Source organism: Trachypithecus francoisi, unplaced genomic scaffold, assembly GCF_009764315.1.
Source record: "Trachypithecus francoisi isolate TF-2019V2 unplaced genomic scaffold, Tfra_2.0 Lachesis_group11, whole genome shotgun sequence".
NCBI lineage: Eukaryota > Metazoa > Chordata > Mammalia > Primates > Cercopithecidae > Trachypithecus > Trachypithecus francoisi.
Window position 1 is genome coordinate 20236839 of NW_022681456.1, and position 26070 is coordinate 20262908.

Sequence of the window (26070 nt, forward strand, 5' to 3'; positions counted from 1 at the left end):
ACAGACCCCGACTGTGGCTTCAATTCCTGCTCAGTGCTCACCTCCTCCTCATAAAGGGCCATGCCTCGGGCTGACCCGGTGGTCCCAGCACGTTTCATCTGAAAAGAAGAAAACAAATAAAAGATAACATTGTCTATGGAGCTCATCTTCCTGCACAAGAAGGACCAGAAACCCCTCACACTTCCATTAGCATCCAGAGCCATGGAAGTGGGTTCTTAAGCTACTGTGGCCCTCCTGTGTTCTCCCTTTTAGCTGAAATTTATAAAACACAGTCATACAGCAAGCTGTGTGAATGTATAACAACCTATGATATAGGTTCTGTTACAATTCCAATTTTACAAATGAGGATCCTGAGGGTCCAAGTAGTTAAGCCTCTTATGCAAGGTTACACAGCCAGTAAGTATCAGAGCTCTCCACACACAAACAGAAAAGATTTCATTTGCTCTGGTTGAAGTGGCTCAGGGGTCTTGGGGTCTGACCCACCAGGTGCTTTTTCCCTTCATGGCCCCTGGGGCCCTTTTGCTGAACTCTAAGGTTCTGGGAAACAGAGTTAGAAAACCATTGGTTAGATCCAACCTCCCCACTTTGGAGAGGAGGAAACCTCAGGTCCAGAGGGGAGGGGCCCTCAGTGGGATATAATGGGGGAAGATGGTGGTGCAAGGGTTAAGGTTTAATGGCAAAGAGCAAAAGAAGATGATCAGTAGTGTTCTGCGGCTGCTGCAGCCCTCTGGCTGTCCTGCACCTTCATGTTTCTGGGGCTGGCTGCGTCAACCATAGCAAGATGGGCAAACCCAAAGGCTGATGACCCAGGCAAGGGCCTGGCCATTGTCCTGATCAATTGGACTCATGGAGTTGGAGAAAGAAGAGAAGCCTTAAGACCCAGCTGTCACCAGGCAAAAGCGCAGAAGAAATGCCTCGCTCCTAGGGATGTCTTTAAGAATTTATTTTGAGCCTGGAATTCAGTAGAAATCCTTCCTTGCAATTTTCCTTGTTGAGTCTTGTTCCTTTGCCTGAGCTATAAAACTATGGCATGGCATGCAGATATTCCATCCTCAGGCTGGCCATCTGGTGAGAAGATGCTGCAGGATTTCCCCTCCTGCACCCCATAGCTTCCCTGTGGAGAGCAGGCAGGCTGCTCAGAGAGACCAGGGGTGCTGGTGTTGTAGGAGAGCTGGGCTCAGGCTCTGGGCACAGAGAGCTGCTCAGTGACCTTGGAGACTTGCTACCCTCTCCAGGCCCAAGTTGGCCCACACTTAAGGCAAGGCAGCCTGAATTATCTCTAAAAATGTAGATTGTTGAGTCCTACCCTACCCCACTAAAATAGAATCCCCTTGGGGGATTATCACATTCAATCCTTAAAAGAGCCTATGAGGTTAGTACCACAGTATCCCATTTTACAGATGAGACATCTGAGGCCCAGAGAAATTAAATAATTTGCCTCAGGTTATACCCTAAGTGGCAGAGCCAGAATTCACACCTGAGAGTCTGGCTGCAGAGCCCATACTCTTTTTTTTTTTTTTTTTTGAGACGGAGTCTCGCTCTGTCGCCCAGGCTGGAGTGCTGTGGCCGGATCTCAGCTCACTGCAAGCTCTGCCTCCTGGGTTCACACCATTCTCCTGCCTCAGCCTCCCTAGTAGCTGGGACTACAGGCGCCCGCCACCTCGCCCAGCTAATTTTTTGTATCTTTTAGTAGAGATGGGGTTTCACCATGTTAGCCAGGATGGTCTCGATCTCCTGACCTCGTGATCCACCCGTCTCGGCCTCCCAAAGTGCTGGGATTACAGGCTTGAGCCACCGTGCCCAGCCTCAGAGCCCATACTCTTAAACTCTAGGCTATGCTGCCTTCTGTTTATCTACATGGTGCTTTCTGACTTCATGACTGACAGGTGGGTAAGGCAGCATTATTTCCCACACTAACAACTGTTAATTTATGAGTGCTTACTATGCACTAAGTTCTAGTTCAATTACGTTATTTTTTAAAACACAACCCTCCCAAGAGGAGGTACTGTTATAACACCCACATTACAGACAAGAACACCGAGGCTTGGAGTGGTTCAGCCCCCTGGCCAAGGCCATAGAGCAGCAAGTGGCAGAGCTGGCTCTGAACCCAGGAATCCCGCACTGCCCCTACCATGCTGTCCATCCAGTTTGGCCAAGAAAAACTCATGTTCAAAGTGATGCTGACACAGGGTTTGTGAAAGGCAGAGAGAGAATGCAGCCTGAGGTTGTGAGCTGGAATCTTGACTCTCCTCTGCAGACCTGCTGCAGTGCCTCTGCTACCCAATACCCTGTGGATCTATTTCCCCCAATTCAGACCCAGAGGAAGGCGGCTCCTCCAATCTCCCCTCCTCCCATCAGATCCTCAGGGTAAAGTCACTCACAGGAATCACTCGCTCCAGGCAGATGTTGAAATTCTTCCTCTGGTTGGGCTTCAGTTTCTTGAGGGAGAATCTGGTCTCACCAATAAATTCATTGTGGCCAAATTTGTCCTCATCACAGACAGAGATCCTGCCACCAACACAAAGGGTAGAGAGAGAAACAGGAACAAATATTGAGATCCTGCTGTGTGCCAAGAGCTGCAGCTGATGCTGGTAAGGAATGTGTGATGTACATGGAAATAATATGATTTCCTATTTATTTATTACTGGGCCAAGTACCTTTAATTTCTTCTTTATTGCAGTATAACTGACATGCAGTAAAGCACATAAATTTAGTTTACAGCTTGATGAATTATTGCAATATGCATATACCCACGTAATTCCCATCCAGGTCAAGATATAAAACATTCCAGAGACTGAAAGACCCTCAGGATCCTTTCTAGTCACTGCCTTTCTCAAAGATAGCCACTCTCTTGCCTCTGGCCACATGAAGTCATTTGTCTGGTTTTTGACCTTCATATAAATAGAATGATATAATATAGACTCTTTTATGTTGGCTTCTCTTGCTCAAGATTATGTCTGTGAGATGCATCCATGCACAGTATAACTTATCTTTTTTATCACTGCATAGTATTCCACTGTGCAAATATACTATAATAATTCTGCTGTTGATACAGGTTGTTTCTAGTTTTGAGTTATTATGAATAATGCTGCTATGGAATATTTATATTCATGTCTTTTGGTATATACATGTACATATTTCTATTGAGTATTTTCTTAGGAGTAGGGTTGCTGGCCATGGACTAGGCATAAGTTTAGCTTCAGTAGAAACTTCAAAACAGTTTTCCAAGGCTGTTCCACCAATTATGTCCCTACCAGCAGTTTATAGAGGTTCTGGTCACTCTTTATTCCCTTTGACTTCAATTATGTTAGTCTCTAATTTTAGCCTTTCTGGATGGGTCATAGTATGTCACTGTAGTTTTAATTTACATTTCCCTGATGACAAAAAAAGTTGAGCCCCTTTTCATATACTTTATGGCCATTTGAGCATCCTCTTTTGCAAAGTCAGGCTAGGAACTTTTCTCATTTAATTTTTCCTCTTTCAAAACAACTGCATTTACCATTTAGAGAAGATACTGGGGCCCAGAAAGATTAAATAACTTTTCCCTAATAAGAGGTGGAACCAGGGTTTGAATCCAGGTCTCCCTGAGTCCTATAGTAATATATTGTCTTTTGTTATCTACCTTACACAGCATTGAGTAATAGTGGCACAAAATGGGCAGGTCATAAGAAATGTCCCTTAGGACAAGAGTCTCCAACTCCCAGGCCACAGACCAGTACCAGTCTGTGGCCTGTTAGAAATCCAGCTGCACAGGAGGAGGTGAACAGCAGGTAGGCAAGCACTACCGCTTCAGCTCCGCCTCCTGTCAGATCAGCAGCAGCACTAGATTCTTATAGAAGCATAAAACCTATTGTGAACTGCACATGTGAGGGATCTAGTTTGCATGCTCCTTATGAGAATCTAATGCTGGATGATCCAAGGTGGAACAGTTTCATCCTGTAACCTTCCTTCTCCCTACCCCAGTCCATGGAAAAACTGTCTTCCACAAAACTTCCCCTGGTGCTGGAAAGATTGGGAACTGCCGCCATAGGAGACGAAAAGGACCAGTCATGGCATGATAATTTATCCTGACATATACTAAGAGAGGAAAGGACTATTGTCCTCCAGTGGCATGGGAGGAATTCTTGGGGGACAGGAAGGGACTGTAAAGGTACCACACTCCTTGACCACCAACATTAGTTGAACAAATGTTCAAAGTCCTGGAGGGCCCGAACACCCTTGTAGCTGAGTCCTGCACTGTATAACACTGGAGAAGAAACTCGTCTCTACTGAACAGGTTGGGGTGTAAACAATATCATCCTTCTTCAGGGCAATGCATCTCCAAAGACGTGAGAGAATAATCACTGCTTTTGACCCTGTTGCACCACTTATAGGAATTTACCTCAAATATATAATAAGGCAAGTACAAAAATATTTAACTACAATGGTCCAAAAAACAGTTAGAAAGAATAAATGAGATCTAGTATTTGATAGCACAACCGGGTGACTATAGTCAATAATTTAATTGTACATTTAAAAATAGTGAAAAGAGTATAATTCAATTGTTTGTAACACAGGGATAAATGCTTGAGGTGATTAAAAAACCCATTTATTTTAACCCATTTAAAAAACTCATGATGCGATTATTACACATTGTATGCCTATATCAAATTATCCTATATACCTCATGAATATTAATATATACACCTACTATGTACCTACAAAACAATTAGAAATATATTTAACTACAAAGATGTTTGTCACAATATTGTTTGTAACTATGAAGAAAGCAGAAATAAATGCTGTACAATGGAGGAACTGCTTAAGAAAATTATGAAATAACCATCAAATGCAATAGTGTACATTAGAGAAACTGTTGTACTTAGTCATTAGGGAAATTTGAAACCACAGCGTAACACCAGTGCACACCTGCCAGAAAGGCCAAAATGAAAAAGTGTTGATGAGGCTGTGAAGCAACTGGAACTGCCATGCATGGCTGAAGGGAGTGCACACTGGCACAGCCACTATGGAAAACTGGAAGTTTCTACTAAAGCTGGACATACACATATCTTATGGCTCAATCATTACACTTCTAGGTGTATATGCAACGGAAATGAGTGCACCTGTGTACCTAGAAACAGCTACTAGAATGTTCCTAGCAGCACTATTTGTAATAGCCCCAAACTAGAAACCACCCAAATATATCAACAGTAAACTGGATAACTAAAACTGCGTTATATTCATGCAATAAAATAGTACATAGCAACAAGAACGATCTACAACTACACACAACTTAGATGAATACACAGGTAGAATGTTAAATGAAAGAATATAGATACAAAAGAGCAACACAATACAATTTCATTTATATAAAGTACAAAAGCAGACAAAATTAACTTGTTCTGTTAGATGTCAGGCTATTGAATACCCCAGAGGAGTATTCAATAGGAAGGGGCCACAGTGGGGGACTTCTGCAGCCTAGGAATGTTCCATTTCTTAAGCCCAGTGTGTTCACTATTGTGAAAATTCATCAATCTGTGCACTTATTATATGTGCTTATGCTAAATGAATGTTATGCCGCAACAAAAATATTTACTTAGAATAATGTTGCAGCCAATTTGGAAAGCAGTTTGCATGTCTTGTGAAATCGTTTTGAAAAAATCACATGTCCCATGATCCAGTAATAATTCTCTTTGGTTTCTGTCCTAAGGAAACACTCATATGTACACAAGGGAGAATGAAGTTGCTCATTGCAACTTTGTTTGTAGTAGAGAAAAGCTGGAAACAATTTAAATGCCCACCTGTAGGGAATTGGCTAAATAAACTGGTAAACATTTACATAAAAATTTAAAACATGCCAAATAATACTGTACACTGTTTATAGGTACATAATTATGAAGTATAAGACATACTTGAGAATGATACCCCAATAATTCAGGATGGTGTTTAGCTCTTGGGAGAGAAGGGAGAGGACAGGACAGGGTGGGATATAGAATATACAAAAGGAGCTTCAACTTGCACAGGAGTGCTTTATTTCTTAAAACAATGGCTGATGCACACACAGCAAAATAGCAAGATTTTTAACAGATCAAGGATTGGGTGGGTTCATGGATGTTTGTTTTAGTATATGCTACACTTTTCTATTCATCTGTAATATTTAAGAATAAGAACATTTTAAAAAATCTGTGATAGATCCATTCTGTAGAATATTCTGAGGCAGTTAAAAATTAGGTAGATTTAAATGTTTTTTCACGGCTATAACACCAATATATATTGTTAAGAATAAAAGGCAAGTTCCATGTATATATATATATCCATTACTTCTAATGGCAAAAACTGCAATTACTTTCACACCAGCCTAATAATTCAACATTGTAGAAGAATATGAAATGGTATCAATGTATTCTTAAGTGATACAGATATATTAATGGGATGATCCATTGTAATAAACATTTTTATAAGCATTCAATTTTATTAGGAAAAAACTTTCACATACACACCCACACAAGCACCCACCCCCCACACACACCCTGAATGAACAGATACCAAGATGTGAACAGTAAACAGTTTCAACTTATCTGTATTTTCCAAAATTTCTACCAAAAATATATATCATTTTTTGGTAAAAGCAAACAAGTAAGAAAAAAATAAACTATGCAGAGATCTTTTTAGAGTGAGGCCGTGAGGGCCTCACCCCAAGTCTCAGTTCCACCCTCCCTGAGTCTCCCCTTCGCCTCCCTCTCTGCCCTCTGCCTGGCACGTACCTGAGGGTCTTCCTTTGCATGTCCTCATCGGTGATACCGTGGTAGACGAGGGTCTCATTCCAGACGGGGTTTCGGGTATTCCGCAGAGTTTTTGTACGAAGCTTGTTGGACTAGAGCCCCAGAGAGATGGACAGAGACACCTACCTCCGTGGGGAGCCAGTTCTGGAACCCCATCGTTTGGGCTGACATGGGGTGGGTGGGTGGGTGGTTTTCCCCGTAGGAGTGTCCCGGGGCTTAGTGATTCCCAAATGCATGTTCTCAGGGAGTGGGGGACATCCTCTAGGATCATGGCCACAGAAAAATGGATCAATGCTTGACACTGGGTCCCTTCTCCCTCCATGCACTGAGCCTCCTCCTTGAACTTTCCCTTAAGAAAGCAGAGACATCTTCCTTTGAGGAGAAATCATTTATGGGTCAGGGAGGCAGAAACGAGAGTCACCCATTCTCATTTAGGCAGGGGATATTGGGATGGCTCTCTCTGTTCCCCCCAAATAGTACCCTTCATGCCTAAAATTCCTTAGAGGGGCCAACAGTTTTCATTTTACTCTGAGACAGAGAAGGCTAGAAATGCAACTATGCCCAGAAGAGGTAGGCTGGTGACAAATCTCATTCATGCTAACATGCAAATGATTCACATTAGATTCTTCAGCAAAGCAGCTTTGGCTGTTAGGGGTGGGTAAAGGAGGGCATCTAGAGGAGAAGCAAACCTCACTGGGGAGTGAGGAGGAGCAGGGGCCAAACACTTCATCATTTGACCATGGCCAGGTGATGAACTGTCTTTCCTTGATCCAAAGAAGAGTGAGACAAAGTGTATGTGTGTGTGTGTGTGTGTGTGTGTGTGTGTGTGTGTGTGTGTGTTGAGGGTGGGGGGCGGTGTGCACGTGTGTACATGTGTCCTCTTTTGTCTCATGGAGCATTTGGTACTTGCAGGGGTACTTAACAGGCATTTTCTGAAGATCATTTGACAGATGTACTGTCACCTTTGCCTTTAGGACGTCTGTGTCAAATTAATACAAAGCACAAAACAAAACCCAGGTAGGCACACTTCCATTTCCAGCCATGCACTCTGGGTGGGCCAATCCCCAGAGAGGAGAATTAACCCCAGAGCAAAGCAATGCTCAGCCGGTGAGCTGGAGGGGAGAGAAGGGTGGGCGGGCCAGGGCTTCAGAGAATATTCTCCGAAGGGCTTAGTCCTGACATGTGGAGAGAGTGGCTCATTTCTATTGAGAGATGAGGAGTGTGTGGTTGGGGGTATAAAATGTGTGGGGGAGGTGAGCCAGAGCCAGCAGTGGGAGAGCAGCTGAAGGTGTTCGAGCAGATGAAGGGCATCGTCAGGGCATCTGCTTCTCTTCTGGCATTGGCAGCTCCCCAGATCCCAGGTTTCTGAGTTGGAAAAATGGGCAGAGCCCCTGCCCAAGGGAGAATGACCCTTGGAACATACTTTACTTGCTCTGCAATGGCTTTGCTACTCACAGGATGAGGTGGGGTTGGGGATTTGGGGCAGATAAGGGCTATTTTAGGCTCTGAGCTGAGAACCCTGGGTATCTGCCAGGGCCCATGCACCCGGTTTGCAGAGAAGCCCAGGCCATATGGTACCTTGCTGGCTCCCGGCAGGAGGTGCAGCTTAACGTAGGGATCAGCCAAGCCGTTTGAATCCATGGGCTTCAGGCCCTGCAAAAGAAGGAGGCAATGGTGTGAGGGCCTCAGGAGGGCCCTGTGCTCAGCTGTCATCGGCAATGGGCATAGCCCCCTGGCATCTGTCCTGCCTGTTGGTCCACCCTGTGTGCTTCCTTCTCCAAAGAGAGAGAAGGGAAATGCAGTATCACGGAAAGAGTGCTGGGACAGGAGACTGGGTTTCAAACCTGGCCATGTCACTTCCTGGCTATGTGACCTTAGGCAAGTTTCTTAACCTATCTGAGCCTCAGTTTCCCCACCTGTCAAATGGGGATGAGAACAGTACCCACTTCATAAGGTGGTGAGATTTAAATGCAATTCCACCTGCAAAGTGCTGGCATATGATACACACTGGATCAAGGCTGGATTGTTATTGCTAGGATGGGAGGAGATGTCCCAGAAGAGTAAAGGCAAGGTTAGGGGAAGGAGGAGACTCCTATATTCTGGCCCTGACCCTTGCATTATCTTCTGAAACTTCAGTGTCTCCATCCATCAGGGCTGGGATGAGGCTCAGATGAGATACTATAAGGAAGTTTGGGGTAGGTAGGAATTAAGTTGATTTGTTAAAATGAGCAATCTCCAAATTCCTGGGGCTTAGACATACTCTGTCCATCCTCTACGTTCAGACCAGGCAGATGTCCCACCTCTGGGCTCCTGTCATCCCACTGCACAGCACTTATACCATGCACAATTGACCATGAACAACACGGCTGTGAACTGTGTGGGTCCACTTACATGAGGATTTTCTTCCACCTCTGCCACCCCCGAGACAGCAAGACCAACCCCTCCTCTTCCTCGTCCTCCTCAGCCTACTCAACATGAAGACCATGAGGATGAAGACCTTCATGCTGATCCCCTTCCACTTAATGAATAGTAAATACATTTTCTCTTCCTTAGGATGTTCTCAATGTTGAATTTTCTTTCTGCTAGCTTACTTTATTGTAAGAATACAGTACATAATACCTAAAGTATACAAAAGATGTGTTCACTGATTGTTTATGTTGTCAGAAAGGCTTCCAGGCAACAGTAGGCCAGTAGTAGTTAAGTCTTTAGGGAATCAAAAGTTATACCATAGATTTTCAGCTGCACAGGGATTAACTGAACTCCCACATTGTTCAAGGTCAACTGTATTGTGTCCAGTGATCTTGGATCTTGTTTCCCTACTTGTTCAATGGGGCTGGCAGCAACTCCTGCTTCATGGGGCTCTTAGAGGATTAAATGAGATCTTGCTGTAAAGATCAGCTCCATCCCGTATGAGCTGTGGGACCTCAGGCTTTAACCTCCTAGCTTGTTTCCCCATGTGTACAATGGGGCTATTAAGAATCCCCACCTCAGAAGTTTCTATGAGAAGGAAACAAAATAATGTATGTGCTTACTTCACTGCGTTATTGGCGGTGGTGGAGGGGCAGTGTTAAGTGCATCTAAGTGCTTGCCATAATGACAATAAATAGGTGTCCAATAAATGCTGATGCATACTTGGTGCCCAATAAATGCCGATATATTATAGGTGCCCAATAAATGCTGCTACATAACAGGTGTCCAATAAATGCTGATACATAATTGGTACTCAATAAAGAAGTGACTTGGGCAAGGTAATGTGTTGGTCTAGGAGTTATGTTAAGCATTTTGTACCTCATTTATCATTCAAATTGAGACATTTTAAGAGTGAAAAAGGAAACAGTTAATTATTATGGCAAGACAACAGGCACAGAAGGGAACTGTCCTGGGAAAACTGGAATGTGTGCCCACCACTATCCTTATGGGAGAGACACTACTATTATCCCTGATTTACAAATAGGCACACTGAGACACAGAGGGGTTAAGTCACTTCCCCCAAGTCACACAGCTAGGAATGGTCAGGGCTGGTATCTGAACCCAAGAAGCCTGGTTCCTGAGCCCCTGCTTGTTTTTCTGTGTGGCCTAGGCTTGGGGCTTTGCAGGGGAGGGGTGCAATCCTAGTCAATTACTTTCTGGGGTTTGCACTGGTTTCACCCAGCTTTTTCCCCTGGGGTCTGGAATCAAGTCAGCTCACTCCTCCGGAGCCTGCAGCAAGGCTGTCCCGCCCCCTTGGAAGCCCATTTTAGTGTCCCTGTGTCTCGACTGCTGCTCCAGTGAGACAGCCGCTTCAGCAGAAGGGGCCTCAGGCAGACACAGAGATGAGGCCGTTCCATGGATATGTCAGCTGTGGAGCCAGGCTGTCATCTCCTCCCGGGCAGAACCTCCACCATCCCCTCCAGAGACACTGCTGGCCCAGGCAGATAGGGGCCGACTCTGCCCTTGAAGCCCGGCTGCATGTGCTCCCAGGAAGTGGCTGCAGATAAGTGAAACCCCTCTGGGACCATCCCTGGAGGAGGAAGGCCTCCCAGAAAGGAATTCGCCTAATTATTGTGACTCCTCTCATCACTTTCACTATCATCCATAGACAAACAACAACAGGAGACAGGCCTGCTTACCCATCCCCATCTGAGTCTCCTAGCCATGCCAGAGCATCCTGAGAGGTCCCCTGCTTGGTCCCCATCACCCACCTTGGCCTTAATGATGGTGCACTGCAGGGAGCTGTTGTCCTGGTCGTAGAGAAGGCTGAATTCCAGGGCACCCAGCGTGGCTGAAGGGGGCAGAGGCAGGAACCAAGATAACGAACATTCAGTCACTCAGCAAACATTTCCTGAGCACTTACTATGTGCCCAGGCTGGGCTATGAATTGAGACTACAGAAGAGAGGAAAAGTCAGTTTTTGCTGTGAGTACCTCATCTTGGTAGACCCTGCACTACCTTAGAGCACTCAGGACATCTGTGATCATTTCATCATCTGTGCACTTGCCTAGGTAATGCCTTTCTGTCCTGATAGATTGAGAACCCCATGAGGGCAATAGCTGGGATTATCTTGTTGGCTGCTATGTCCAACACACAGCCCATAGTCGTAGGTGCTCACTTATTTGCTGAAGGAATAAATGAGTCTCAGTATTTGCTGTTCCCTCTGCCTGGAATGCTCTCTCTCTAGATCCCTACATGGCTTTCTCACCTTAAATGTCACCTCCTCGGAGAAGCCCTCCTTGATCACTCTCTAAAGTAGCTACCATCGTAGTCACTCAATGTATTTTATTTCCTTTATGGTGCTCTGTCTCCATTCGAAATGTATTCATTGGTATGTTAACTGTCTCTCTTCACTTGAATGTAAGCTTCAGGAGAATAGCTGGCATGTCTATCTTTTTATTTTCCCATGATATCCCCAGCATCTAGAACAGTTTGAGGCACTTAGTACATGCTCAATAAACCCTTGTCAAATATAGAGATGAGTGAGTGTGTGAAGAGTACAGGGTGTGGAGACAGGTTTGTAATAAACTACCGGGATAAGTTAAAAACAGGGACAGACATGAGGCTGGGAGGATCATCTATGCTTGGTGGGTTGGGGACATTTAAGGCTGATGGAAGGAGCAGTAGCCAGTTTTCCAGGGAAAGACCAGGATTAGGGAAAGTAGAAGGGTGCATAGACAGGGCATTTTCAGAGCAGAACCAGCCTGTGGCTGACAAGGTGGGTGGACTTCTCTCACTTCTTTCTCCTGAGACCGCAGACCCATGACCCATGGGAGAGCACAGGGCATGAAGGGCGACAGCTGATCTTCCATGCAGGCCTGGCCTCTGATCTGCTACAGCTGTGTGATTGGCCACCAGCCCCTCCTTGCACTGACTGGATGTGCTTGGACAAGTCCCTCAACCTCTCGGAGCCTCATCTCTCAATCTGTAAAATGGGAGTCATAAAAGCAACTATGCCCAGGCTTGTAGGGAAGAGGAAATGGGCAAATGCACAGAGTACACTCAGAATAGTGCCTAGCACAAAACGAGTGCCCAGCACGTGTTGACTTTTATTACCTCTGATGTCCATAACGCAAAATAACAATTCCTCGTGTGTGTTTAGCCTTATGTAATAACGATTTCCATTTTACGAAGCACCTTCCCAGAAGGTATCTCAGTTTATCTGTCCCTTAGCCCGGGGGAGGTGGTGCTGTGCTTTTCATCTTACAGTGAGGAGAAATGACATGGCAGGTCAAGGCCATGTTGCTGGTCACAGCCTTTGATCTGGTCCTTCTGTTGGATCCAGTTTTTCCACTTGATCAGAAACAACCAGTAATGTCCCTACTTACCAACCTATATTGGATGCAGACACTTGCCAGTTCTGCCTCCCTCCAGCTCACAAAGGCTGCCCCAGGCACACCTGGTGGGGGTAGGGGTGTTGTGGGGAAATGTCACTGGGGTGTGTGTGTGTGTGTGTGTGTGTATGTATCCCTGGGACTTGGGGCCTGGTTGGGATAAGTACACTGTAGGCATTTTAAAAGGATGCAAAAGAAAATGCCCAGCAAATTTGAAATAATGATTAATAAATTACTTTTAGAAGATACACATTAAAGAGTTTTTAAAACTGTTAAAATATGAATTCACACCTAGGACCAAAACTACTGAGTTATATATTAATTCTGTGTTTAACATCTTGAGGAACTAGTAGACTGAATATCGAGAATATAGTTAATGCCACCGAATTGCAGTCTTTAAAATGACTTAAATGGTACCATTGATGTTATTTGTATTTCACCACAATAAAAAATACATGTAGCACTTAATCTTTAGGAAGCTGATATTTTGTGAATTTAGAAACACAAATCTGCACTTCTATCACTTGGTTAATATGTTTATTAGGTCTGGCATCTTAGGGGTCTGGGGATAGACAGGGCTGTCCCTGAGCCATTCCTGTTTTTCTGGGCTTGGCTTCTGAAGTGATTTTTCCAAGATATCTCTCCCTTAGGCACCACCTACTTGCTTCATCCGAATCGTAGCTGTTGGCTTCCTCCTCCTCCTCCTCTGGGGGCGGTGGCTGGCGGGCTGTGGCAGGCTGGGGGGCAGCTGCAGATGCTTGGGAATAGGGCCCGGAGGGGTGGCTCATTCGGTCCTCTCTGGCTCCAACTGCTGGGTAGCCCCCAACTCCCCCTGTTCTCTCCTCTCGGGGTGGGGCAGTGGTCCCGGGGTCGCTCGGAGCCACCTCTGCAGGGAGATAAGGACAGGAAACATGCAGCTGAGTCCCTGTTTCATAACAGCAGCACCTAGGGACATTTTCAAAAGATGCAGATTCCCGGCTCCACCCAGAATCGGTGGACATGCAGTGGGGCCTTGGGATCTGTGTTTGACAATAAGCCCCTCAGGCTGATTCAGATGTAGGCAAAACAGACCTCGTGGGGGTACAAATCAATGGTGTGGACTCTGGAGCCCAGACAGCCTGAATTTGAATCTTGGCCGTGTGACCTGCAGCAAATTACTTAATGTCTCTGAGCCTCAGTTTCTTTATCTGTAAAATGGAAATTATAGTATCTGAAGCTCCTCAAATAATAGTATTTTTTTAATGAACGAATATAAGTGCAGCACTTAAAACAGTGCCTGGTGTCTGAGAAAGCAAAAAGTGTCTCGTAGCTATGACTGATACATATGATGGTGATGCATATTGATGATATATGTCAATAGCAATCACTGTCGCTCAGTGTGGGCTTAGTATATTCCAGGCAACCCACCAGAGTTTTCTATGTATTAGTTTGTTTAAACCCCCCAACAATTCTGTGAGGTAGGTCCTAGTATTATTCCCATTTTATAAATAAGGAAACTGCGGCTCAGGGAAGCTAAGTAACTTGCCCAAAGTCACACAGCCAGGAAGTGAAGGGGCAGGGATTTGAACCCAGGTAGTCTATGCTCTAAACTATACATGTTGGCATTTCTATCTAGCTCATCTTAGTACGGACTATCTAGAGTTTTAGACTCAGGGGGTTGTTCAGATCTCATCTAACAGGTCTCAGGGTACAGGCTGAGTTAAGTTCTGGCAGCTGCCTGCTCTCTCTCAGGGAGGTAGGGGAGAGGTGGCCACTTGGGCAGGTATGGGAGGAAGCAGATACTTGCCTGGCTTCTGATCTGGAAAGCGTCCTGCTGGCCCAGGACCTGGTCTGCTGCCTCCTGGGGTCCCTGAGCAGAGAGAAGAGAGAAAAAGAGATGCAGCAGAGAGGGTGGCATCATTTGGGGGTTCATCTTTTTCTTTTCATTTCACAGGTATGGACACAGGCCCGAAGGCAGAAAGGTACCCAAGGCTGCAGGAACAGTCCCACTGGGAGGGGAGCTTTTGGATTTAGAAAGGCCTAGATCCAAGCCCCAGTGCTGTGGGAACTTCCTGAGCCTTGACTTGCTCCTCTGTGAAATGGGGGTGTTGGTCTTTGAGGTGGGAAACACTGGCGAACGAGGCGCCATCACTTTCTGCCTTGGGTGGGTAAGATGCTCCCCGCCTCCTCCTCCTGCTCCCCGCCCAGCTTCTTGACCCAGGGGATTACTCGTTCTGAGGGTCTTAGAAGAGCTTAGGATTTAGTTGTGGCTGCAGCTTTGCAGAAAACCCAGCATGCTCTGCAAGCTGGTATAGGGGTCACAGCCCAGTGACAGCCTGAGCAGGTGCTAGCAGGCGAGTGGCAGGTACCTGGCTGCCCAGGCTGAGGTGGTGCTGGGCTCTGCACTGAGCCTGGGGCAGGTCTGGAGGCCTGGACTGAGTTGGCCCGTCTCAAACCTGCAGAGGAAAGAAGAGAAAACAGCCATTGTGTGTCACACACACACACACAAGAAAGTAGCTTGGGACTGCTCAGCTGGTGTGGGGTGAGCCCCTTGGACTTTTGCTGGAGGCAGCTCCTCACTCGCTCAGCTCTTTCTGGCTCTTCTGCCTTCGGTGTGTTCTTTGCTCTCAATACTCAGACTCTGGTGAGTCACAGCAGCAGCACAGATGTTAAAAAGCACAGGTTCTATAATCCTCCTTCCACCTGTGTGGCCTTGCTCAAGTGACCTGTCCTCTCTGGGCCTCAGTTTCCTCACCTGGTATATGGAGATAATCACTTAGCTGATAGAGCTGTGGGGAAGATACAATGATACAAACAGGCAATGCTCAGAACAGTACTTGGCATGTACTAAAGACTCGACACATGTCAGGTGGTGAGATTATTTTATTATTATTGAAAGAATGTGTCTCTATCTTCATATGGACTTGGCTTTGCCTTTCTGCTGTTTCCTATATGGGCTGTGTGACCTTGGGCTGCTCACTCACTCTCTCTGAACCTTAGATGCCCCATGGAGGCAACAGTTCCACTTAACTCATAATAGTAATGAATTAACATTTATTTAGTGCTTGCCATATGCCAGGAACTTTACATATAAGAACTTCTTTAATTTCTGCACTAATAACCACTAATAACCTTATGGGATGGGGCCTTATTGTCTCCATTTTACAGATGGGGAAACTGAGGCACAAAGAAGTTACTGAGCTCATCTAATGTCTCTTGACTGGTTAGTGCAGAGCCAGGGTTTGAATGCTGGCAGTTGGTCTCTGGAGTCTGTGCCAGAGACCCTTACATGCTGTTGCTTCCCAGAGAGGGACTGAATGGAATAATGTGTGCAGCAGTTTCTGGTACCCAGAAAGTGTGATGTTCTGGGAAGAAAGCCCTGCCCTCTCCTGTTTCACTGGGCTAGATGCCGTCTTTCCTGAATCCAGCACTTTTGGCTGGATGGATGCTTGAATACACATAACAGAGGGTGCTTTACCACCTCTACCTGGGAGCTTATGAGTCACCAAGTCTTGTCCCAGGTTCCTATGTTAGCACTGCCATTTGTTTGTTCATTTGAGGCCTCGTTCATTTGTTCATTCATTCATTCATTCAACAAGCATCCACTGGGTATCTACCAAGTGCCAGTCCCTGTGCTAAGATGGACAAAACACCATCTTATATCCTCCAGGAGTGCACAGCCCAGTCATAGGAAGGAGACAGACACTGAAATGATGAGTTTATGAGGCAACAATAGCCAACAGTCATTGAGTTCTTCAAATGCACCCCTCATGGGGTGCATGAACATCACCTCATGGAAGCTTCACAACTCAATGCCATGCATGGTATTGTGTTTCCCATTTTGCAGTTGAGGTAGTAGGGGTTAAATATGCCCAAGGTCACATAACCAGGAAGCCCCTAAGGTAGGACTTCTGTCCAAGTCTATCTCAGATCTTGTTGAATGTGTAAATGACACCTGAAGTCCATCAACAATAGAATAAGCTGCTCCAAGAGGAAGGGAGTCCCCCCTTACAGAGAGTATGTGGGTGACCAAACCCCTTTCAGAATCCTCTGAAGGGATTTCCACACTGTGTGTGAGGGAGGACCCTGAGATTCCAGGATTAAGCCGTGGAACAAGTTTTACTGATAATTTGTTTTACTGAGCTGCTCTCAGTCCCTCAAGTGGAACTTATAACAGACCAGCTAGGAGCATTGGCTCTGCACGCGAACTGCCTGGGTTAAACACCAGCCCTGCTATTACTTTTATGTGAGCTTGAGATTGTTTTAGCCTCTCTTTGCTGTATCTATTACGTGAAGACGACTACAATAGTACCTATCCAAAAAGAGCTGTTGATTGGATCAATATGGCCCATGCAAAGGGTTTAATCACATACGTGGCAGAGAGTAGATGCTCAATAAGTTTAAGTTGCTATTATGATTATTAATTCAAATATGGAAGCACTTGAGAGCCTATAATCAACTAGGAATCTTAGTGTAGGCTGGAAAATGATGAGAAAGAGATAAAATTATGGTAGATGCTGCAAATATTTGGAAACATAATAAATTAATGGAGAGAGACATGTCCCTGGTATTATGAGGGAAAGAGATTCAGGCTATAATGCTTTAGATAGTGGTAAGTCCTGCATTAGGGCTGCATCTCACTACCCTGGGAGCTCAGAGAAGGTAGCTGCTAACCCAGCTCAAGGTGGAGCAGGTGGATGCTAGAAGCTAGACCAGGGGAACATTTATATTGACTCCTGAGGGACAGGGGATTCAAATCCAGTTCAGAAATGTCCTATGACCATCTTTGTCTTCAGAAGACAAAATAATATTGACGTTAAAAGCAGGATTTGATATGCGGAAATTAACTCGAAATGGATCAAAGACCCAAACATAAGGGCTAAAACTATAAAACTCTTCGAAGAAAACATAAAGGAACTTCTTCAGGATCTTAGATTAGGCAATGATTTCTTAGATATGACACTAAAAACATAGGCAAGAAAAGAAAAAAAAAGATAAACTGTGCTTCATCAAAATAAAGTCTTCTGTGCTTCAAATGACACTAAAAAAGAGTGAAAAAAACCCATGAAATAAGAGAAAAATGTGTAAATTATATATCTGATAAGATATTAATATCCAGAATACATAAAGAACTTCTATGACTCAACAACAAAAGACAAACTATCAAATTTAAAATGTGTTCAAAGGACTTGAATAGCTGTCTCTCCAGGGAAAATACACAAATGTCCAAAAGCACATGAAAAGATGCTCAACATCACTAATCACGAGGGAAATGCAAGTCAAAACCACAAGGAGATGCCATTGCACACCCATTGGGAAGACTATGACTAAAAAGAAAAACAAAACCCAGAGAACAACAGATATTGATAGGACATGAAGAAATGAGAACCCTTGTGCATTGTTGGTGGGAATCTAAAAATGTCTCAGCCACCATGGAAAACAGTATGGTAGTTACTCAAAAAATTAAACACAGAATTACCATATGATCCAGCAACTTCACTTCTAGGTATATACTCAGAAGAATGGAATGCAACAGATATTTGTATGTCAGGCACACAATGACATCATTTACAACAGCTAAAAGGTTGAAACAACCCAAACTTCCATTGATGGGTGAATGGATAAACAAAATGTAGTATATATAATATATGTACATATATACAAACACACACTATATATGTATATATACATGTATATACATATACACCACTATATATAGTATATGTACTGTATGTATATATACTATATGTACATAATATACAACATATACTATATATTGTATATTATATTATATATACTGTGTTTCTATATATTCTATTATATATATGTATATACATGTATATACATATACACCACTATATATAGTATATGTACTGTATGTATATACTATATGTACATAATATACAACATATACTATATATTGTATATTATATTATATATACTGTGTTTCTATATATTCTATTATATATATGTATACTATATTATGTGCATCTATCTGTATACTATATAAATACACAATAGAATATTGTGTATTCTTAATTTATGCCCAGTGTTCCATTATTGGAACGCTAAACTTGTAGGAGTTATTTATATCCTACTGCTCAAAGTCACCGTCAAGGTCTGATTTTTTACCAAAAAAAATTGCAACCTCCAGCACAAATGGGTTAAAAACGAGAGAAATTCTGACACATGTTACAACACGGATGAACCTTGAAGACATTATGCTAGGTGAAGTAAGCCAGTCATGAAAGGACAAATGCTGCTTGATTCTACTGATACGCAGTACCTAGAGTAGTTAAAACCATAGATACAGAATCAAGAGTAGTGGTTACCAGGGGCTGGGCAGAGAGAAGAGTGTGGAATTATTTAATGGATACAAAGTTTCAGTTTGTAATGACAAAAAAGCTCTGCAGATGCATAGTGGCATGGCTGTGAACCATGTGAATGTACTTTACCCCACTGAATTGTACACATGAAAATGGTTACAATGGTAGATTTTATGTTATATATATTTTACAACAATCAAAAAATAATTTTAAAAGGCATCGCCAAAAGAAACTTAACCTCTGGAAGAGAAAAGAAAAAGCACAGGCTTTGATGTTGGACATATATGGAATTAATTCTCATTCTAACCAGTGATCAGCTGTGTGACCTAGGGCAAGTGGCTTCACCTCTCTGAGGCTCAATTTTTCCATTCTGTAAAATGTGAATAACAGAAGTCTCATGTGGATTTTCGAGTTGTGGCAAACATTAAATGAGACAATATATGTAAAAGAACTTGAGATGGCATTTGGCACATAGTAAACACTCTATAAATATTTCATGATGTTGAGGATCTGAGAAATTCCTTTCTCTATTCATCTAAACCATAGGTTCATTGTTGGGGGAGGTCTGGGTAGATGATGAAGCCCAAGGTATGTGCCCAGCTCTGTTGCCAATAAGAGGAAGTGAAGTGCTAAGCTCCAAACACACAATTCAGGAAGAGAAGACCAGACATCAACATGGGACCTAAATATTCAGCCAATCTGACTTAGACCCAGACGCAGCCCTTTCCTGCAAAAGAAATGAAGCTGCTTTGAGGTCTCAGACAAGGAGCTATGGAACAAAGATGTTTCACTATGGTAGATATTTCCTTCAAAGTCCTGTGCTCAGTGACTCCCACCAATGGGCACTCTTGCCAAATAAACCCACCATGAGTGAGGCCAGAAATGTGAGGTACCCAATACAAGCGCCTGTCAGTGACATCCTGGCCATGCTGACCTATGCCATATGCCCAGACAGCAGAGGCCATTGCCAAGGGTAGACTTGGAGAGATCTTTGAGAGTGAAGCATCCTTACTTTGTTCAAAGCCTAGGGGCATTTTTCCCCCAGGTTTTTTTTTTTTTTTTTTTTTGAGGCGGGGACAAAAAAAATCATGTTTTCTAACATATGGTATTACATCAAGAAAAGGATCTAACCAAAATTATGGCTGTCTAGAGCCAGAATTGTTTCTGAATCCTGTCTTTCCTCTACCGTAGACTAGAACAAGTATCTAGAATAGAACATGGCACACAGTAGGTACTCAGTAAGTGCTGCCTAAGTAGATGAATAAAAACACAGTCCCCCTCATTCTTTTTGAGTCTCCCTATCCAGAGAACTGTCTCTGGATTTGCCCATCTTGCTCACCTGCTGGGCTCCGGCTGGAGTCTCCAGCACCTCCGCTGTGGTCCCAGCTCTCTGAATCCCGGCTAGATGAGCCCATTCGTGCCTCGGAGGCCCTGCGCATGGGAGGCCCATAGCTTCCTCGCCCGGGAGCAGAGGCCGGGTCAGGGCCTGGAAAGAAGAGCATGAATTGAATGGAGAAAGGGCATCGAGGGTATTAGGCCAATTCCTGTCTCAAATGACAAAACAGAGTCAGCAGAACCCACCTGCCTTCTGACCTGGGCCCCTCCTATCTTCACTGTCACCTGGAGGAAGTAAACACAAATTATGAGGATTACTGGTTTTCTGGTGTCTGGAAAACCAGAACTTAAGAAGCCTACAAAGGGGTTCATTGACTATTGCCCAAGAATATGTTTCAAAAATTAAAAGTCTTCCTCCCAACTTCCCCTTTGGTCTAGCTCCTGTTTACAATTTCACATTTTTTTTTTTTTTTGCGTGCATAAACACATACGAGCATACACAGGCTTTATAAAGAATAATTATGCTATACAACCTTCTTAGCCTAGAAGAACTAGGAAGAAGGAATCTTTTAGTGGTGAAAACTGGGGACTCCTCAGGAATGCAATATATGTTGACAATTTGGTGATTCTCTGCAAGGAGTAGAAATTGCTCATGCCTTGTCAGGAAGAAAACATTTGTTGAATGCCTTTTAGGTGGCAGGCATTGTGCTAAGTACCTTGGTAAGTTATTTTACGAAAAATGCAGATGGACACTTCAATATTTGAAACCTTCAACTATACCCTTCCTTTCAGAAGCACTGCCTGCACTCAATCTGGAATTGTCATTTAGTCCAGATTTTATCACTTAGTGTCAATTGAAATTATCACAAGGGCTTTATCTGGTCAGTCCTAGTGGTCTAGTCCAACTAAAATATATTTTTACTATGGTTGTTTTTTAAAATTTTTACTGTTTTGCTTCTCTCTCTTAATCATTTTAATAATTAATCATAATACTTGGATAATAGTGATAATGTCAATAGTAGCAATTTGGTAGCAGTAATTTTCTTTTACTGATTTCCTTCTATTTATCTTTCACTTTCAATTAGTCCAAGTCAGACTTGCTTATGCATAGTAGGAGAAATATTAGGGTCCAGGAAGGCCTTCTCAGCAAGCCAAGTATTCTCCCAGGCTCCAGTGTGATCTTGGTGGTGAGAGTCTCTCTCAGGTCCTAATTTTAATTTCTACCTCTTGTACACCAGATATTCCACCAGGGATGACAGCAAAGCCTCTGGGCAGCATGGCATTGCTGGAGAGTTCCCTGTGCTACCCTCTTGATAAGAATTTATGGTGAACTATGAAGGAGATATAGAATTCCTAGAACCAAGTCCAGAAGCTGACCGTCCAACAACTGGATGGAAACACAGACATGATGTCAGGTCATCCCTCAGGTAGACCAGTTGGCTACCTGATCTGTCCTTGGTCCTGAAAGAAGCATTTGCTTTGTCCTACCTCGAGCTGGAGCCCGGGCCGGGTGCTTGGGCTCAGGAGCAGGCTGTTCAGGGGCAGCAGGCTCACTGACAGGCTGCTGGGGCTTGGTCTTCTTTATAGGCATAGGCTGTGGGAGGACCTGTTTGGGGAAGCCTTTGAAGAACCATGCTCCAGAACGCTTCCACACCTGGGGAGGAGAGACAGGGATTGAAGATGTGGCAGCCAAGCACTGTTGCTCTTACCTTCATAAGTGCCCATTTTTATCTTTCCTCCTCGTCCAAAGCACACTGACACAATAGCCAGCACACTTTTCTTACTACTACAGAGCCCTGCACAATTCATACTTATTCAGTCCATCCACCCTGAACACTCAATAGAAAGGGCTTGAGTTTACCCATGTAGAAAGTGGAGTTTGGATGGAGAAAATGGAATATCCAAAATCTTAAGGATGGGTCCAACAGTACACAGCCAGGGAATGGAAAAACAAGGGCTCAACTCCAAGTCTTCCATCTCTTAAATGTGGCATGCTCTCCACTACACTGGTTGTTGTAAACAGGGTGATCTACCTACAACTTCCCCGAGACCTCTGGCCTTTCTCCTGGCCCTGTGGGTCAGGACAGAGCAGCACACCTAGGATGGCGTGTGAAACATCTTCCATTGCCCAGTCAGATTCATTCTCCACCCTGCTCTGTGCCCCAGGAGGCTGACCAGTATATATTGCACTAACTGGACTCCATGAAATAAACCTTGACCTCTGTCTTCAGGTTTATTTGGTCAAGGAGAGCACCATGGATTACAACAAAGCCTTTTGAAAGCTTGGATTGCTGAAGAGTTCTCCAGACAAATAAAGAGTTTGTAGTTAAGAGGAGGGGACTATGGTATTCATTTCCTTGGCTCCCCACAACCCACCACTAGTTGGACAATGACTGAATTCCTGTTAGGCTACACCTATCTTCCAGTCTGGTAACCACTCCCTCCTCTATCTCTTCAGTCTTAGGAGGGGATACAGCAACCCTGTTTTTGCTGGTGCTAGGGTGACTCGTCAACCCTTGCTGATTCCTCTTAGCTCTGCCTGGATCTTTGTCAATAACACCTTCATCAAGCCCTGGATTAACCTACTGAAGTGTGCCAATGCTTTCCTGCCAGGCCCCTGACAGATACTGAGGAGAACATGGTTATTGAAACATGGTCTCAAAGGCAGGACTCTGCAGCAGTGGGCAGGGGATGAAGAAATTGGGAGAAGGAGAAAGGACTTAATTGGGGTAAGATGAGTAAGAAACAGAACTGGGGAAGAGAAGGATGCCATGGGAGAAAGAAAGAGGGACAAAGTAAAGAGAAATTGCTGAAAAAAAGGTGTGAAGATATGAGAAACAACAAAATGAGGAAAAGGGAGAAAAAAGCGTAAGGATTAGAGGAAGAAAAGAGCTCAAACAAGAGGAGAGTATGAGGAAAGAAAAAAATGGAAATAAGAAATGGAATAGAGACACAGAAAGGAAAGATGTTGGGAGAGGAAGACTCATAAGACTCAGAGAAATGGGGTCAAAGAAAGAACAGAGGCCAGAGGGCAATGAACAGAGAGGGAAGAAGAGAGGATGGGAAGGAAGAAAAAAAAGTCACAGAAGCAGAGGAGGAGAAAAGAAATTCCTCCAAATAGTGTGAGGTTGTTCTGTCAATGTTCACTGCTGAGCTGGCTCCTTTCATACCAACCTCCTAAGGCACCTCTTAAGCTGGTCAAGAAAGGAGGGTGATCTAGGCACCAGATGGGACCAGGGCACTCACCTCCCTCTGCTCAATGCAGATTTTGCAGAGCCACACAGAATGCAGGCGGTTGTTGGTCTCCACTCCACACTTGGTGCAGACATTCTGTGGATGAAACACAGGCAACAGACTCAGATGAGCCATGCTCATGGGAGGCACGGCAATGTTGCCCCCCGCTTTCTCTTGGTGGATGTAAAGAGGAAGAACTTGCCTCCATTTCTCACACTTCCTTCCACGAGCACGGCCAGTTAGAATAAAACTCCAATTTTGAGTCTTATTTCCAATAACAAGAACTTGAGTCATTCCTAAGCACTGGATGAAGGAATTCTCTAAATGTCCCTATGGGATCTGAATTTTCATCATCCACACAGGGGAAATCACTGACATACTTTTTTCTAAAGACGAATGACCAGATATCCATTTCGTGTCTTAATTTACTCCCTCTTTATTTCCAAAATGGACCTGACACAACCTAGACTATGGCTAGAAGTTTAACTCCCCAAGGAGAAGAAAGTTATCTGAGAAAATGCCCCATGACTGTGTGATAGAATACTACCTTTTTTATTGAATTTCCTGGAAGTTAAGACAATTAGGAAAACTTAATGGGTCATGAAATTCTCACTTTTGAGTTGACTGGCAAGTTTTTCAGAATAGATAAACTCTTCCCAAGATTTCATTCTACATGTCAAATGTGACATCAAGCTGGAGATGATGACATTATAGATGTCTCCAGCTGGGTTGTTCAACTGGACTCTTGGAGTCCGGCAGACCCCAGGACAGTTGTATCACTGCTCCCAAACTGTCAAGAGCAGACAGTTTAAGGAAAGGTTAGAGGGTGAACAGAGTTCAGAAAGACTCCCCTTTGAGAACAAATGCTTTGGAAGTTAAATGATTCTAACTTGGCTAAACAGAGGCTTTCTAAGTTTCTTGTATCATAACCCAGGATACGAGAAAACTGAAAGCATTCCACATATACACAAGTATAAACATGTGCTTAGCATGCTCTTTAAATTGACACATAACTTGCTAAGGTGTAACCAGGATAGCTGCAGTCTCAATCATAGCTCATGTCCTGCCACAGGCTCCCTAGTTCACCCTGGATGGAGCTCAGCTCTAAGAGACAGAAGGATCAGAGTGGCTTCCAGGGAGGAACCAGGATCAGGGTTACCTTGGAAGACAGTAGGGCATGGAAGTATCCCAGAAAAAAAACATATCCTGACAAGTGATCTTTAGGATCCAAGTTCCACCCCCCAAGACCCAGTGACCCCTACAGCTGGAGCCTAGGACTTTCCCCTCTGCAGGTGCTGCACAGGGAAGAAGGGGTAAGAGGATGATGGTACCTTCTTACAGTCCTCACATACTACACAGGCAGAGCCCAGCATCCCCAGTTGTTCTCCACACAGTATGCAGCGGTTCACCCCATCCCCAGCCACGTTCTTCCTCATGTTTTCCAGGCGGTCCACCAGGCGCCTGGAAGCAGAGACAAGGTAAATAAGGACCTTGTAGGACAGGGGACCACCAGCATATCCCACAGTGTCAGGTTTATGGTTTTCACCTTCTTTGAGTCATACACCCTTGTGTATCTGATGACAGTTGTAAACCCTTCCCCAGGAAAAGGCATATGCACATAAAATTCTGACACATTTTCAGAATACCAAAGACCCCCTCCCACACCCCTCAAAGTCCCATCTGTTCTACTGACTTTGGATTAAGAACCTTGTCTAGTCCTTTCTATCTCCTGTCACCTCCTCCCAGAAACTGCCTTCTGAGTGCTAGATTTATTTAGATCTATTTATCTGTCTCCGTGATGCCTTCACTTGGATGTCTTCACAGGCATCTCAAACTTGTGCTTTCAAACTCAACTTTTCATCTTAGCTGCTCTCCATCCCTAGCTCCAGCAAACCTGCCTCCCAGTCTTGGGGAATGTCGCCACCATCTACATACTTGCTCAAACCAGAAACTCTGTGGGGGGCCTTCCTTGACCCCCTCCTCTCCTGACATTCAATGACCCAACCAAATTCTTGGGCCCCACCCCAGCCCAACTGAATTAGAAATTCTGCCCCGAAATTGTCAAGTGCAGACAGTTTAAGGAAAGGGTAGAGGATGAACAGAATGCAGGAAGGCTCCCCTCTGAAAACGAATGCCCTGGAAGCTAAACAATCATTCTAATTTGGCTGGATAGAGGTCCAGCAATCCGTATTTTATGAGTCCTCCAAGGTATCCTGATGCATGCTCAAGAATGGCTTTGAGAATCATTGCTCTAGTTACACTGATCTTTTAGTTTCAGTTCTGTCTGCTTTAGCATCAGAGCACATTCAGTTCCTTGTGCCTGGAACAAACACACACATTTGTGATCTGTCTCTCTCTGTTGCATGCACACACACTTTTATATTTTCCCTGCCTAGAGTGTCCTCATTTTTTTTTTTTTTTGAGACAGAGTCTCACTCTGTCGCCCAAGCTGGAGTGCAGTGGCATGATCTCGACTCACTGCAACCTCTGCCTCCCAGGTTCAAGCAATTCTCCTGCCTCAGCCTCCCAAGTAGCTGGGACTACAGGCCTACAGGCACACATGGCCACGCTGGGCTAATTTTTGTATTTTTAGTAGAGACGTAGTTTCACCATGTTGATCAGGATGGTCTTG

The 26070-nt window shown here is 44.3% G+C and overlaps 1 protein-coding gene across 2 annotated transcripts in view; it reads right to left on the bottom strand.

Annotated features, from left to right (window-relative positions):
- Positions 1-26070, bottom strand: part of RPH3A (rabphilin 3A) — a 119054-nt gene that overhangs the window by 12264 nt on the left and 80720 nt on the right. For both annotated transcript variants that reach the window (XM_033220521.1, XM_033220520.1), the window contains exons 6-18: positions 24770-24899; positions 23451-23534; positions 21693-21858; positions 20451-20489; positions 20209-20355; positions 14913-14999; positions 14351-14413; positions 13226-13450; positions 10943-11022; positions 8340-8414; positions 6744-6853; positions 2382-2508; positions 42-98 (exon numbers count right to left, since the gene is read on the bottom strand). In XM_033220521.1, coding sequence (XP_033076412.1) covers positions 42-98; positions 2382-2508; positions 6744-6853; positions 8340-8414; positions 10943-11022; positions 13226-13450; positions 14351-14413; positions 14913-14999; positions 20209-20355; positions 20451-20489; positions 21693-21858; positions 23451-23534; positions 24770-24899 — 1390 coding nt within the window. The remainder of the gene's footprint in view (positions 1-41; positions 99-2381; positions 2509-6743; positions 6854-8339; positions 8415-10942; positions 11023-13225; positions 13451-14350; positions 14414-14912; positions 15000-20208; positions 20356-20450; positions 20490-21692; positions 21859-23450; positions 23535-24769; positions 24900-26070) is intronic.